This window comes from Mauremys reevesii, linkage group 1, assembly GCF_016161935.1.
Source record: "Mauremys reevesii isolate NIE-2019 linkage group 1, ASM1616193v1, whole genome shotgun sequence".
Classification (NCBI taxonomy): Eukaryota; Metazoa; Chordata; order Testudines; family Geoemydidae; genus Mauremys; species Mauremys reevesii.
In genome coordinates this window covers 250,357,468-250,372,794 of record NC_052623.1, presented here as the reverse complement: position 1 = coordinate 250,372,794, position 15,327 = coordinate 250,357,468, and the positions used below count along the sequence as shown (strand labels likewise).

Genomic DNA, 15,327 nt, shown 5'->3' with positions numbered 1-15,327 from the left:
TCTGGTGAGAGGAGAGAATACAGCGGTCCAGTTGCAGACAAGCAAGATAAAAAAAAATTTAAATAAGGCACAATGCACCTAAATACTATGGTGGCAGCTGCTTTACAAATGCTACTGCTGCATACAGATAAGACAGAGGTTAGGTTTAGGAATACATCTGATCTTACTGAGAATTATCTGCATGACCCAAGAGCCTTATTTCACAGTTTCTCCACTTCTTGGATTCTGCTCAGCATGTCACATAGATCTTATGACTTTTTCCAGATTGAGCCACCAGGTGGTGCTGTTGTCCACATCTATGTCCACATCACCCCCCAGCACAGGCTGTTCAGCCACCACACGTACCCAGTGGTAGGTAGGATGGGTATAGCTAATAAGTAACATCCTTGAAGCTGAAACTCTTTACCTACCTAGGCTGCCATTTGGTGAACAGGTAGCACCTATCTCACTTAGGCCATCCAACTGCGGCCACACTAACATGCATAAGTCATCTCTATTGTGGGTAAGAATGAACCATGAAACTGAAAAAGGGAGATGCAAGGAAGTGCAAAGTAAGAATCTGTGCTGTGTGGTACCCTGCAGGTCTGAACAATCCTATATCCCAGCCCAGAGCTGCAAAAGCAGTATATCTATTTGTAGCACTGTAGGGATTGTGTTATTCCAGCTAACATCTGCAATATGGGTATATTAACAGGTGTTACCATATGCAGAGGGAAGAGATGTAGTAATGAGCTAAGATGTGAAAAAAATTATTAAAGTATCAACAGGTGCCATGTGTAGGTGAAAGGAACGCTGTTAGTCCAGGTAATGTTTTAGGCGACATCACAGGGATCATTGTGCAGATGAGAGGCCTGCACTTACTATGCAAGTGGGACTAGTTACCCAACCAAAAAATTCTGGATAACATTTTCAAAAGTGTGTAAGTGATTTAGGCTCCTAGGTGCCTGAATCACTTTGGAAAATGGGACTTGGGTGCTTTAAAAAATGTTACCCTATGTCTGAATTCCTTTAAAACAATCTAATCCCCGTCACGCATTCAGCTCCCAAGCGCAAGAGTGAGGCTGTGAAAGAGATCACAAGGAAGCCCTTTTATTTGTGTGGTAGGGGAATGAAGATTCCTAGTTTTCTGACTTAGTCAAGAACCAGGAACTGGCTACGGTGCTCAGTGAAAGAGAGATGGGGGAGGGATCTGAGTCTTGCCTGATCAAGAAAACAAGATATAGACAGAGCTAATGACCAGGTCGAGAAGGGCAAAGGAGGTCATAAGGGATAAATGATGCCCCCCTTACAGGCCAGCCAAGTTCCAGAGACTCATTGGAGCTTCTCAAACAAAACAAATTGATCTATGGGCTTCTGCACTTGCCATAACATAAACCATACCTGGCGGGAGCGCCAGGAATAACCAGGTAACAGATTTCCCCGCAAGATCTCCACTTCTTCCTCCCCCGCACCAATTTCTTTATTTCAGATCTTTACTTTTGCTGTATATTTTGACATAACAATGATTGGTCATTCATATGGTTCTTTCCCTTCCAGAGGATTTGGAAGAGCTTACATACTATATACAGGAATCTGCCACTGAAATGCAGCCACCACTGGAGTGATGCACCTGCTATGCTATGTGCCAGCAGTATAGGACAGGGAATCTACACTGGCTTCCCACAGCATATTGAGTCGAGTTCAAGGTCTTCCTTCATATCTTCAAAGCAGTCAATGGCCTGGGCCCAGCATATCTGACAAGTTGGCTTCTCAGGTACAATGGGACTTTCTGCCATAAGGGTGAAGCTCATCTGTGCAGGAAATGGAACCTTCTCAGGGGCTGGTCCCAGACTGTGGAAGAATTCCCACAGGAACGAAGGACCATCACAAACTTCAGCACCTTCTGCTCCAAGTGCAGGGCACACTTATTCAGCCTACTTTCTAACAGGAACTCAAAGCAGCTGAATAACTCTAACCAAAATCCTCCCAAGCCAAAACACTCCACTACACACACAATTCTCCCTCTAGGGAGAGAATGAGAGAGACACTAACTACATGTGACAGAAGTTAGTCACATTGCGTAATGCACCCCCTGGAAGGTGCTCAGATACTATGATGATGAGGGCAGTATAAGAACCTGTATGGGATAGAATATCCAGCAAATGAAACTGCAAGGGGAATTGAGATAGGCAGAGTATTACTAGCCAAGTTGGAACATGGCCCAAAAGCGAAAGCATAGACCCCAACCCATACTCTCACAAAAAGTGTCACTGGAGATCTTCTGGCTGTAATGTCTTGGCAACAGTTCTTCTATTCCTGACCAGGACTTCAGAACGATCAAAGAAAAGATTATGTCTCCCAGAAAAATCAGCCTACATTTTACATTGAAACCAGTGCATTCTGGGACAGGTTTTTGCCATATAACAAACAAAACAAGCACAAAACAGTGCCCTGCCCCATCCTTTATGACATATCGGACAGATCCACTCCACTAACCCCCTGGTTGCTTCCCATTATGTTCTCTGTAACCCTGGATACTGTTCAAGGCACAGTGGCACTTTCATGCTGTTCCTTCACAGAGACTAGGAGAAACTCCTCAGTGAAGTTTCATTTTAGGACTTGCCTGTTCGAGAGTTTCTCAGATCCCACATACAGGAGGCTCCTCATGAGGCCGGCTCGAGTGCCCAGAAATGCCATCTCGACCCCCTGCTCAGTCTCACTGTGGGACAGAGAGAGAGACCCATAGGGGCAGAATTAGTTCTCAGAGCTAGAACTAAGCCTTCCATGTAGTAAGGACCTCCAAAGTGGAGATTCAGAGGGCAACACATTGGAGTGGGAGGTTTCTTAAGTATTTAGGACCAAATTCCCCTGCGATATAATGCCACTGCCTTCAATAGGGTTACACCAGAACTGACACATTTGAAAATCCAAGCGGGAATTAGGATTATTATGATTTTACTATTCATTCTCACAGTCACACTTTTGTGATTTGTTCATTTTGTCCCTTTACAGAGAGAACTTAGTCCTCTACTCCTGCCCGCCCAGCTGCAGGTTATTTACATATGGGATTGGGTTGGGAGATGAGTTACTTAGAGAGGATGGGTGTGCTCCCAGGGCTGAACCCAAACTCTGTCTGGGACAGGGAGATTAAGGGATTGCGAGGGATGACGTAACTGAGTGGCGCAGGGCGACCTTGCTGGAGTTGTAGGTAGCACAGACCTGACGTTGTTGTGAAGAGGCTCACAGTGTAGAGGGCCAGCTGCTATGGACACGGCACTGTCTTTTTAAGTGAGAGGAATGTGGTGGATGACAGACTAAGGCTGTGTCTACACAAGGGCTTGTTGGTAAAAATTTCCTGCCATTTCTACCACTCGTTCAACTCCACCAATGGTAGCAACAGTGGGAGTCCAAATACAGATAAGACAACCATGGCTGCCAATGTTTATAACACATGCTGCAAGCAGATCTGAACAACACAGTGTTAAAGTGCTAGTGGCCCTAGATGCCCAGGTGGTAGCAGCCGTGGGAAAATTTTGCCTCCAAAAAAATCCCAAGTGGAGGCAAGACCCTCTAGATTTATATCCCTTCTCAGTCCTGGCAGCAGCAGTCCAAGCTTCCATCTGTGTACCTCAACCCTGATCTGAAGGCACCATCCCTACGTCTGACAGGTAGGTCAATTTCTACGGCCCATTCAATCCTTGGCTTCAGTGTCAGTAAGAGAGCCAACTAGTGCCAGTTGTGATACTCCAATAGAAGTTGGACTCAGCCCAATTCGCTTTATGTAGTTCAAGGAACAGTTGTCACATGGTAACAAAGCTTAGTCACTACTGTCCTTGGGTGAGATTTGAACTCATGACTTTGAAGTGTAAGTTTCTGTATCTATTACCAATACCTCAAATGTGAGACTCCTCCTCTTTGGAGTCCATTCCTGAGAGGGAGATCGATGTCCTGCTTCTGTTTCTGTGGTCAGCTTAGTGCTATGTAAGGATCTATTATGGGCTCTCTGGAACAAAGGGAATCAAGCTGCTCCTTTAACTTGGCCACAGAGCTTCACCAGGGAATCAGGAGACCCTGTCCAAACTCCCAGGACGACCATGGGATCTGAATGAATTTCAGCTGCGTTTTCACATATACTTACTCAGACATGTTGAGGGCCAAGGCTGTCCAGTAGGCCTCCATTGGCGCAGTTACCACTGCATCAAACAGCACCTCCTGGACCAAGTCCTCATCACCTGAGCAAAAAACCCCAAACATGATTAGGAGTGAGAATGGTGTCATCCCTTTGCCTCTAGATAGCCTTTACAGCAGCAATGTTACTGACCTAACTTGTGATCCAGGGGGTTGAACAACAGAGAATAAAAAGAAGATCCCACTTGCATCTGCTGACCATCCCAGGAATGCCTCACCTTTGGCTGAGAGGACAGCGGGGGAAACCTCACTAGGGTGTGACCAAGCCACTCTCACAGACTATCTAGCAGCAGCCACACAGACAGCATTACAGTCAGGGCAGCTCACTGCCATGCTGTACATGAGTGCAGTGACCCTAACTGTGGGGTTCAGGTGGTCACTTTCATATGGCAGTTCAGCGCACTGGTCACTCTTCACAGTTTTAAAGGGTCAGAGGTCACCCTCTGTCAGCCCAAAAGCTTGGGGGGTTAAAAGGCTGAGCAAACAAAACAGGGTCAAAGGAATTATTTATTCCCCCTCCCTTTTGGCCTTCACCCCTGAACTCACTGAACAGGCAGTCTACAACTGTTGCCTTGACTCCTCTCTCTCAGTCCTGGATCCCCTCTAATCAAGCTTCTGCCCACTCCACTCAAGCTGCCTTCACAAAAGTCTCAAATGATCTATGGCCAAATCTCAGGACCTCCACTCCGTTCTTGTCCACTCTGACCTCTCTGCTTTTGACAGTGGATCACACACTCCTTCTTGAAATTTGAAATCTTGTCCTCACTAGGCTTCAGGGATACTGTCCTCTCCTAGTTTTCCTATTCTTCGGCTGTTCCTATAGGCTTTGTTTAGATGTGAATGTAAAGATGTGTTGTTGGAAGGAGTTTGCTAATACTTGCTAAACAGCTGTAAAATCTGGTGTGGACAAGGCAGCTGAGCGTAAGCTTTAACTTGATCTGCTTGGCACATATTAAAATCTACACTGGCTTATCCACACTAGACTTTTGGAGTGTGTTACCTAACACCATCTAACATCACACCGTTAAATGCTAGTCTAGACAAAGCCTCTGTGCTCTATTTTAAGTGGGTTCTCCTCCTCCATTCTCCTGGAAGATCCCACAGCGCACCATTCTTAGCCCCTTTTTCTTCTCACTCTAAAGCAGAGGTGGGCAAACTATGACCCGCAGGCCACATCCGGCCAGCAGGACCCTCCTGCCTGGCCCCTGAGCTCCTGACCCGGGAGGCTACCCCCCTTCTGCAGTTCCCCCTCCCCCACAGCCTCAGCTCACTGCGCCACCTGCACAATGCTCTGGGTGGCAGGGCTGAGAGCTCTTGCTGGGCAGCACAGCAGCAGAGCTGTGGCCTGACCTGATGCTCTGTGCTGCACGATGGTGTGGCTGGCTCCAGACGGTTGGCACGGCTGCCAGCCACCGGTGCTCCGGGCAGCACAGTAAGGGGGCAGGGAGCAGGGGAGGTTGGATAGAGGGCAGGGGAGTTTGGGGTGGTGGTCAAGGGGCGGGGGTGTGGACAGGAAGCGGGGCAGTCAGAGGGCGGGGAACGGGGAGTTGAATGGGGGCAGGGGTCCCAGGGGGGCAGTCAGGAAGGAGAAGGGGGTTGGATGGGGTGGCGGGGGGCAGTCAGGGGCAGGGGTTCCGGGGGCGGTCAGGGGACAGGGAGAAGGGGTGGTTGGATGGGGCACTCAGGAATGAGAGGAAGGGTTGTATGGGGCAGTGGGGGGCAGTCAGGGGTGGTGAGTCCGGGAGCGGTCAGGGGACAGGGAGCAGGGTGTGTGTGGATGGGGCAGGACTCCTGGGGGGGGCGCGACAGGGAATGGAGGGGTTGAATGGGGCAGGAGTCCCGAGGGGGGCCATCAGGGGACGAGAAGTGGGAGAGGTCGGATGGGGCCAAGGGCCAGGCCACGCCTGGCTGTTTGGGGAGGCACAGCCTCCCCTAACCAGCCCTCCATACAATTTCGGAAACCTGATGTGGCCCTCAGGCTGAAAAGTTTGCCGGCCCCTGCTCTAAAGCTTTACGTTGGGAGATCTCATCTACCTCAGATAGCTTCCTCACCATCTTCATGCCAATGACATGCAAATCTTCCTCACTCCTGACTTGTGTCCATCTACTCTGTCCCTTTTTTCAGTCTGCCTGACATCTCATCCTGGATGCCTCACCATTAACTTAACCCTAACATGTCCAAAACTGATCCCCTTATCTTTCCTTAATGCTCTCCCCACTCCCCCCGTTTTCTGCTATTATTGACAAGACCCTCTTCTCCCTGTCACAGAGACCTGTAAGCTGGGGTCATCTTTGACTCCTCCCTCTCCTAACACATTCAGGTCATGTCCAAATCCAGCTGCTTCGTCCTCCATTGCAATTCCAAAATCTGAACTTTCTTTCTGTCCATATGGCTAAAACTTTCATCCAGGCCCTTATCATATACCTCATTCTCCTCTTGACACACATCTCACTTCCTTCCAGTCCATTCAAAACAAAGCTACTAAGACAGTCTTTCATTGACCGTTCCCATAATTCTATGTTACACCCTCCCTGCTTCCTCTGAATCCCTCCACTGGCTTCCCTTTCCTACCTCATCAAGTTCAACCTTCTTGTCTTCACCCTTAATGCCCTTCACTACACTGCCCTTCCCTGCTTATTTGCTCTTGACTTTTATAGCATCATTCCTGCATCCTTCGTGCCACCAATGATGCCAGTTTTGAACAGCCATTTATCTGCGTGTCCCACAAATATCTTTGTGCTTTCTTCTGTGCTACTTCTTATTCATAGAGCACCCTCTGACTTGATTAATAAGGCCACTACTCTTTCTTCCCTCAGATCCCTCCTCGAGATGCACTTCTGTGCTGATATTTACAACTCATCAACCAGCTAATGATGTTCAGGTAGAGCAGCAGTTGGCGATAGCTGATTTCATTTAATTCAAAACCCAAAGGAAACCCAAACATACTTTCAGGTGATTTGAAACTGTCTGGGAACATCAGGTAATGCAATATCTAAACTATGAATCCACATGATCTTTTCATTACATTTGTCCTCCCTTGTCCATTTCTCTCCTTTGTCCATCACACCCACTTCGTCTACCCTAAAGAGCTAATGACTGAATTTGAAGTAAGGCAAAGCTTGCCTTTTATCCTGTATTTGAGGGAATGCCTAATACAATGGTACCCCAGCTCTGAATAGGGCCTTTGGGATCTACCACAATACAAATAATGTTATTACTATTGTTTTAGGACTACACAGCTCTGAACTACACACAGGCACTCTTTCCTTCCTGGCTCCACCCACAGCTCTGTCAAACATGGCCTGCAGCACCTTCACCTAATACAGGCCTGGCTCTCTCCTGAATAGAGACGTTCAATCCGGTTTAATTTTGGGGTAATTTTGAAATGGAAACAATCACTTGCTGGGGATTAGGATGTGGCCACTCAATTTATTTCCACTTGTGAAGTGAGCAAGTGTTTGAACTCAGCTCTGCAGATATGAGCATACAGCTCATGAGCTCAATCTAGCAGCACTAAGTTTCCCACAGCCCTTCTCTATGGTGGAGAGGCACAGGAGAGCTCCAATAGGTCACTTTCATTTCCAGCACTCACATTCCAGATCGGGTTCCGTTCCTGTGAGGAAACGGATCATGGCCTCCAGCTGGCTGAGCTTCCGGTGATCTGGATCAATATCGGTGATGCAGTAAATCCTGGTGGCAAGGAAAGAAACACAGAGAATCACTTTCAAGCAAACACACCCGGAAAATAGTGATCTGGAAAAAAATATTGTAACAAATCCTTGGCCACCTAGGAGTTTCAGTTGTCATTATGTTGCACTCCGTGGGTGCTCAGAACTTAACAAGAACAGCATGGATAGAACCCAGCTCCTCCTGTTAAAAACAGCACAGGACGCTACCACTTGCACTAAAGAAGCATCTTCATTCACAGTATAGTTCCTCTGACACACAGCAGAGCAGTTCTAATTTCACCCAGCAAAGGCAATGGTAACATATGCACTAGCCCGCTTATAACAATATTCAGTGTGATGGAGAAACCTGGAAAGCAGCAATACCAAAGGAGACAGATAACTAGACAGTGAACAAGCTTGCAATGTGATATGGTGGCAAGATAAATCAATGGGCCTGCGTGTGCAGAGGCATCAGGATGCAGAGTTGGGAGGTGATCACTTCTCTGTATTCCACAAGAGACCAGCTTCTAATATTGCTTTCAGTTCTGGCCACTTCAATGTCAGATTGGAGGGGTATAAAGAAAAACACAAATTATTAAAGAACTTTAAGGAATGGTGTCATAAACAGTTAGTTAAGGGTTAAGGTCTCTTTTACCTGTAAAGGGTTAACAAGCAGTACCTGAGGAACACCTGACCAGAGGACCAATCAGGGACAAGATAATTTCAAATCTCTGTGGACGGAAGTTTTTTTTCTGTGTTCTTTGTTTTGAGTTGAGTCTCTCTTGGGAGTTAAGGGAGTCCAGACATCTTAATCAAGTCCTCCCAGGTTTCTGCAGTACTTTTCATCTATTCAGTCTAGTGAGTATTAGAAAGGCGTACTAGTATTATAAGCTTATTTCTACATTTTGCAATTGTGTGTTTTGCTGAAGGAATCTCTTTATTTCTATTGCTGTTACTTTGCTTTTACTGAGAAAGAAAGGGGGAGGGGGAATTCTCTCCAGGTTTATAGGTTAGACTCTGTGTATTGTTCCATCCTGGTATTACAGAGATAGTGTACTTTCTTTTTGTTCTTTTAATAAATTCTTTTCTTTTCTTTGGACTTGGTTAATTTCTTCTCATGTGGAAATTCAGGGGAAGGGGAGGGGGGAAGAGTGAGTTCCTCCTGGGTTTGATTCACGGAGTTGAATCGGTGTGTATCTCTCCGGAGTAGGCTAGGAGAGAGAGGGAGTGGGGAAGTGGGCTGCTTCCCTTTGTGTTGAGATTCAGGGAGATTGAATCTGTGTTCCCCAGGGAGAGTTTTGGGGGAACAGGCAGTGTGTTATCCACTTTAAACGTAACTGGTGGCAGCAGGACCAGATCTAGACTAGGATTAGTTTAGAGGAGCTCATGCAGGTCCCCATCTTGTGAACGCTAAAGTTCAAAGTGGGGAATAAACCTATGACAAATGGTTTATGAGGCAAGACTAGAAGAAGTGACTATGTAAAGCTGGTGAACAGATGACTTGACTATATATATGTTAACTGTGCATGAAACAAGGAGGAAGAGATGCTGTTCATGGTGGTTTGAGGGGTTTTAACTAGGGTATAATAAATTGTTTTTTTTGCAGTGCTTCTTGCAAATAATTGCTTTAGTTTGGTCCATTTCAGGTTCACATGCCCGAGTTTAATGCTGAGTTTCAGGTACACACAAATCCCAAATCTCAAAGCAAAAGTTGAAAATGCCTAGCTTCATTTTGTTTCATGGCCAAACCAAGCAAAAGCACAAATTTGCACGATATGATTTTGCATTAATAAAGTCAACTCCAGGTTCACTAGAAACCACATCCAGGCTCAATTAAAAGGCATGTGAACCAAGCTGATTTCTCACTGAGCGTAATCTGACCTTGCAACAAAATCCCACTTTACAAAGTTGTGTGTGATTTATGGTTTGTTGCACAGTTTTAGGCAGGAATAGGATGAGATTGTGCAAAGGAGAATTGAGGGTGAATATCAAGAGATCTTTCCTGACAGTGAGATGGGTCAGACTGTAGAATAATCTGCCAAAGAAAGTGATGGAAGTCTCAGGAGCTTGCACCAAACTCTGGCACCATCAGTTACTTCAGGACAACATTGCTTTTCCTCAAGGCCAGGGAGGGTGGCAGAGCAGAGCAAACTCTGCCAGTGATCTCAACTCAAAGCTCCACCATCAACAGGATATCATCTACTTACCATTCATTAGCTAAGGTCAAGTCTGGCTGCAGCAGGTCGTGCAAGCCTGAAACAAGAAAGCAACCAATAAGTCTATTGATCAGTCAATGAACCAAACACACAGAAAGAGGCTGAGAGGGTGAGGTAGGGGACAGAGAGGTGAGGGAGGCACAAGCTCATCCCTGGGATGCCAATGAAGTTCAGCATCCTTGCCCTCTACAGGCTGTTTCAGGTTAACCTACCTTCTTCCACGGAAGTGTTCCCCAGCAGGATGTATTCCCCATGCCCACGGGAGAGGACAACACCCAGGCTGCAGTCAGGGGGAAAACAGAGGGTTTGTCAAGAAGGTCAAATGTTTACATCTAACACTGCCCTCCCTGAGAGGTGAGCTATGATCCTCAATGCCATCAGCTCACTCTTCTCTTATTAACAAAAGAACATCCCAAAGCAAGCAGTAAGAGTATCTGAACTCCAATACAAGGGAGCAAGGAAGGAACCCCTCTGTCTTAACCAATATCATGAGAAGGGGGGACCAAATAGCCATGTCTCCCTCCCCCCCCCCAAGAGGTACATTCCCTAAGTTGAGATACACTTGCTCACCTGAAAGGCGTGCCACTGATGTCAGTGAAGAAATAATCGTTAGTGAGAAAGAGAACCCGTTTCTGGAATAAATAAAAAAAATAAAGGAGGGGGGAATAAACTTTTTGAAAAACAACCCTAAGGTGGGGGAAGGGATACACCATCCTACTGCACCCCAGTGACAATGGTGATTTGGCTACATGACCCCAAAGGCAAACCAAAGCATCTGATAAACTCCAGTAACAGCCATCCCCACAGGCCGGGTCTGAGGCCATGATGCAGTATGCAATGTTCAGCAAGTCATGTTTTTCAGAGATCCACTCACTCAGCCATTCAATATCCTTGCAAGGCCAGTAAAACACCGTAACTCTGGGATTACAACCCAGAGAGCAGAAAGTGTGAGGAAACTGCCCTCCCTCTCACTGCATTAGCTATATGCTCACCGCATAACCCGATTGCCTGGTCCTGCTGGTCTTTCTTTGCACAAGGCCTGCAAGGCCCCAGACTGACCCTGACCCCACCATGGGCTACAATTAATTATCTTCACCAGCTTCTCTGGTTCCCTCTATTATGCTTTGGCTGAAGATTCAGAGAGGCGGATAAGGAGGATTGGAGGGTGGGAGGGAATGGGTTTGGAAGAGCCAGAACAGGGGCTACAAACTGATTACAACTGGTTGGAAAACAGAATTCCCATCCTGTGGGAAATGCTGCTGGTTTTAATATTTATTTTCATCCTGAATCAGGACAAAAAAGTCAGACTATCAAATATTTTCATGGAATGAAGAGTTCTTAAAAAAAATTTCAATTCGGAAACATCAAAATGAAAGAACAACATTTTCAATCAAAACAAAATGTCAATTTGAACCAAAAGATTTTGTTTCAAACTGAAAAATTTCATTTCAAATTAATATTTCCACTTAAAGAAGCATTTTAATTCCAAATGTTTCATTTCATTTTGAAATGTTGCTTTGGAAAAATAAAAAATAAAAAGTGTCAGAATTGACATTTTCCATTTGAAAGTGTCAATTTCAATGGACTTTAGCAGGACTGGCACAAGTGCTTCCTCTTTGAGCCTGCTGTAGTAAAAAACATTTCTTGGAGTGTTTCCTTTCTGGATTGGAAGTGCAGTGATGTGAATCCTCACTAGAACCAGGGCAGGAGATGAGGGGTGGGTGAATCTGAGTGTAAGAGCCACTGTAGCAGTGGTTCTCAAACTTTTTATACTGGCGACCCCTTTCAGACAGCAAGCCTGAGTGTGATCCCCCTCTTATTAATTAAAAATATATTTAACACTATTTTAAATGCTAAATTTATAACCTTATTGTTTAAAATGAATTTACCTTTTCTCACTGTTTTTAAATGAAGACTAAAACACATTTTTATCAAATTATTGTTATAAGCAGAAACATTATTTTTTTTAAAATAGTTTAATACTCTTTAGTACTGTTTAATACTGGGTGAAGAGTGCAAAGAAACTTTGCCAATATCATTTTTCACAGCAGACTTAGCACCCCACTGCCACTATTACTTCTGTGCTGCTGCTGGCATGGTGCTGCCTTCAGAGCTGGGCGGCCAGAGAGTGGCAGCTGCTGGGCGCCCATTTCTGAAGGCAATGCCGCTGCCAGCAGCAGCGCAGAACAGTAGAAGTAAGAGTGGCTTTGGAGTATTGTGAAATTGACAGCTGGTCAGTTTCACTTTCTTGCTAGGCTAGTAGGGCCACAGAGTAAATACCATCTCTTGTCAAGGCCACTTTTCTCTCTGTTCATCCAGGGTTCTAAATCATACCTTTCAAGAAGTGGGAAGTGACTGGATGAGAAAAAACAGAATAGCTCTCTACTGGCAGATGGAACTCCATGAGGGCTGCAAGGTGTATTCTGAAGGAGCTAATAAATACCCCGGGGGATTTTAAGGATATGAAGTAGTACAATGCATCCAGAATGTGTTTTGGTAAAGGGGGAATTCCTGACTGATCACATCAAAACATTTTTTTTCCCCATTTTGCTTTGTAACATTTCCCGGCAGAGTCCTTTCTGCCACTGCTCAGGATGCCCTGGACATCAGCTGAACAGGCCTTTTCTAACTCTGACATCCATCCAAATACCATACCCTCATGTGAAGTGTGACTAGGTGCAGTGATCAGTCCCTCCCTCATCCTGAGTTAAGGGAGATGGGAAGGAGGCCAGGCTGATAGCTGCAAAAGCATAGGGTACCAGAACCGACAGGCCCACCCCCGTGTTATGCAAATCTCTCACATCTTGTCCTGTCTGATTTTCCTCAAAACCCATGCTAATGAGGGAGCCAGGGAAGACATACCTAACAACTCCTGATCATTGTCTGAGGAAAGTGACACCCAGAGAGCCTAAGGTGCAACCCCTCCATCTAGAACAGAACTCTTTGCACTTGCTCTTCACATGGGAGGCAAAGAGATCATGGATCCAAGTCCCCACACCTAAAACACCATCTGAAGAGTCATGTCATGCAGCTTTCCACTAGTTTTCTGTGGAGAAATGTCTGCTTAGAGAGTCTGCCAGGGTGTTTGGATTCCTAGCAGGTCAGTGGCTATCAGGGTAATCTACATGGGAATGCACCAGTTCCAAAGTTCAATGGTCTCCTCACACAGCTGTTGACATAGCAGATTGCCATAATGTTGTTTAATAATACTTGGACTGACTGGCTGCAGTTGGGCAGGAGGAATTACTCACAGGGCAATCTGACTGCTCTTAGTTTCAACATGCTGATATTAAGCATAGACTTCTCCAGAGATCATGTCCCTTGAGAAACCTGCCCTTTCACATTTGCTCCCCAACCTAAGAAGGATGCACCCATGGTCATAGTCTTTGGAAGTCAGAGTTGAATGATACCCACACAAACCAAGTAAGTGAGGCTAAGACCCTTTGCGGAACCATGATGAGTAAGTCAAGACTGTGCTTGCCTGGAGTGCATACAGTCCACAATCAGGCTCATAGGTATCTGAAATGAATTCTTGCTAATGTGCCACATAGGTACTTGCAGTCATATGACCCAACAGGGTCGCCAGGATTGTACGGACATTCTGGGGTTCGTCTGTATTTGGTGTACGAGTCCAATGAAGAGAAAGTGGTTGCCTGGTAACATGCCCTGGAGGCCACAGTGTCCAGCCTCATCATGATAAATTCTATCAGCTGTGTGGATTCCAAGGCAGATTTCTCCAGGTTCACCAGAGACCCACATTCTCAAAGAGATCCAGAAGTATGGAGGTTGCTTCTCATGTTTCCTAGTAAGATCAGCCCTTTAGGAGCCAGTGCTCTAAATAAGGGTATAGCATTGGCCCTTGCCAGCAGGGGTGAGCTGGCACCACTGACAGTACCTTGGTATTAGAGACACAAGACACAATAAAATATCTTTTATTGGACCAACTTCTGTTGGTGACAGAAACAAACATGTGAGACCAGTATGGAGACAACACTGCAAAGTACCCCGATAAACACTCAGCACCGTTGAGAGTCCAAATGAGAGAACCCTGCACTTATAGTGCTGTTGGCTGGCTACAAATCTCAGGAATCTCCTTCGGGCTGGATGAATGTCCACATGAAAGCAGGCAGCCTTGAAATCGAGGGCTGTGAACCAATTGCCTGATCTAGAGATGGGACAATTGATGAGTCACCATTCTGAACTTTAGGTGGCAGATACACTTATTCCCTGAGGTCCAGAATGGGTCTTCATCCTCCTGTCTTCTCAGGGACGAGAAAGTACTTTGAGTAGAACTTCTTTCCCGACTGCTGGAGGTACTAGTTTTACCACCCCCAGTTCCAGGAGTGTTTACATCCTACAGAAAAACCCTCTCATGAGAGAGATCTCGAAAAAGGGCAGGGAGGTGACTGGGGAGATAAGTAGCCCAAGAAGACAATCACTAATACCCATCTGTCCACCATGATTTGTGTCCAGGAAGACAGGTAATGGGAAGTCTGCCTCCAAATTGAGGGGAACGACCAGAGAGGTTGACTAGATCCAGTGAGACCATTGATGTGCAGTTCTCAAATGGCCTGTCAAAATGCTGGTTTCAGAGGTAATAGTAGTTGGGAAGTAAAGGGTAGTTTTCCCTGGGCACCATTCCTATGTGTCCTCTGATGCTTGCATGGAAATTCACACTGCTGCTGGTGATGAAAGACAGGTGGGGTTGGTTGTCTAAATTGTGGTACTGGGTTCTCTTTTAATTACAGGTGTACAAATACTCAATGAATGAAGTGTGGCTCAGGAGACTTTCAATGAGTGAAGAGACTCATCCGTCTTTGCGCTGAACAGCTCGTCAGATTCGAATGGGAGGCCTTCCACCATTGTTTGTACTTCCTTTGGGAATCCCAAGAAGGGAAGCCGGGACGAGCATCTTATTATGACAGCAGTTGCGATGGACCTCACCGCTGTGTCTAAGTTCATTTGGAGGGCTGATCTCATCACCACCTTTCCCTTATCAGTCAGGGCCTGGAACCGGTCTCTAACTTCCTGGGCATTTTACTGGGGAAGCCAGCTAGCTTATCATAGATGGTAAAATCATAACTGATCATCAACATTTGTCAGCTTGAGATTTGAAATTGCAGGGAGGTCAAGGAGTGCATCTTTCTTCCAAAGAGGTTGAGCCTCTTTCTCATGTGGTGTAAACCTGGCCTGTGTGTCTGCTATGCTCAGTGACTGCAGACACTACCAATGAATTGGGAGGTGGGTAAGAGAATAGGTATTCTGACCCATTTGC

General features: G+C 46.0%; 1 protein-coding gene across 20 annotated transcripts in view; it reads right to left on the bottom strand.

The window, feature by feature from the left end:
- The window catches only part of CACNA2D4 (calcium voltage-gated channel auxiliary subunit alpha2delta 4), a 179,524-nt gene that overhangs the window by 86,530 nt on the left and 77,667 nt on the right, over positions 1-15,327 (bottom strand). For all 20 annotated transcript variants that reach the window (XR_005601059.1, XR_005601060.1, XR_005601081.1 and 17 more), the window contains 6 exons: positions 10,623-10,684; positions 10,265-10,332; positions 10,044-10,089; positions 7,761-7,858; positions 4,118-4,211; positions 2,603-2,698 (listed from right to left, as the gene is read on the bottom strand). Coding sequence is in view for 7 of the 20 variants with exons in the window: in XM_039546326.1 (XP_039402260.1) it covers positions 2,603-2,698; positions 4,118-4,211; positions 7,761-7,858; positions 10,044-10,089; positions 10,265-10,332; positions 10,623-10,684 (464 nt within the window). In the remaining 13 variants the exon portion in view is untranslated. The remainder of the gene's footprint in view (positions 1-2,602; positions 2,699-4,117; positions 4,212-7,760; positions 7,859-10,043; positions 10,090-10,264; positions 10,333-10,622; positions 10,685-15,327) is intronic.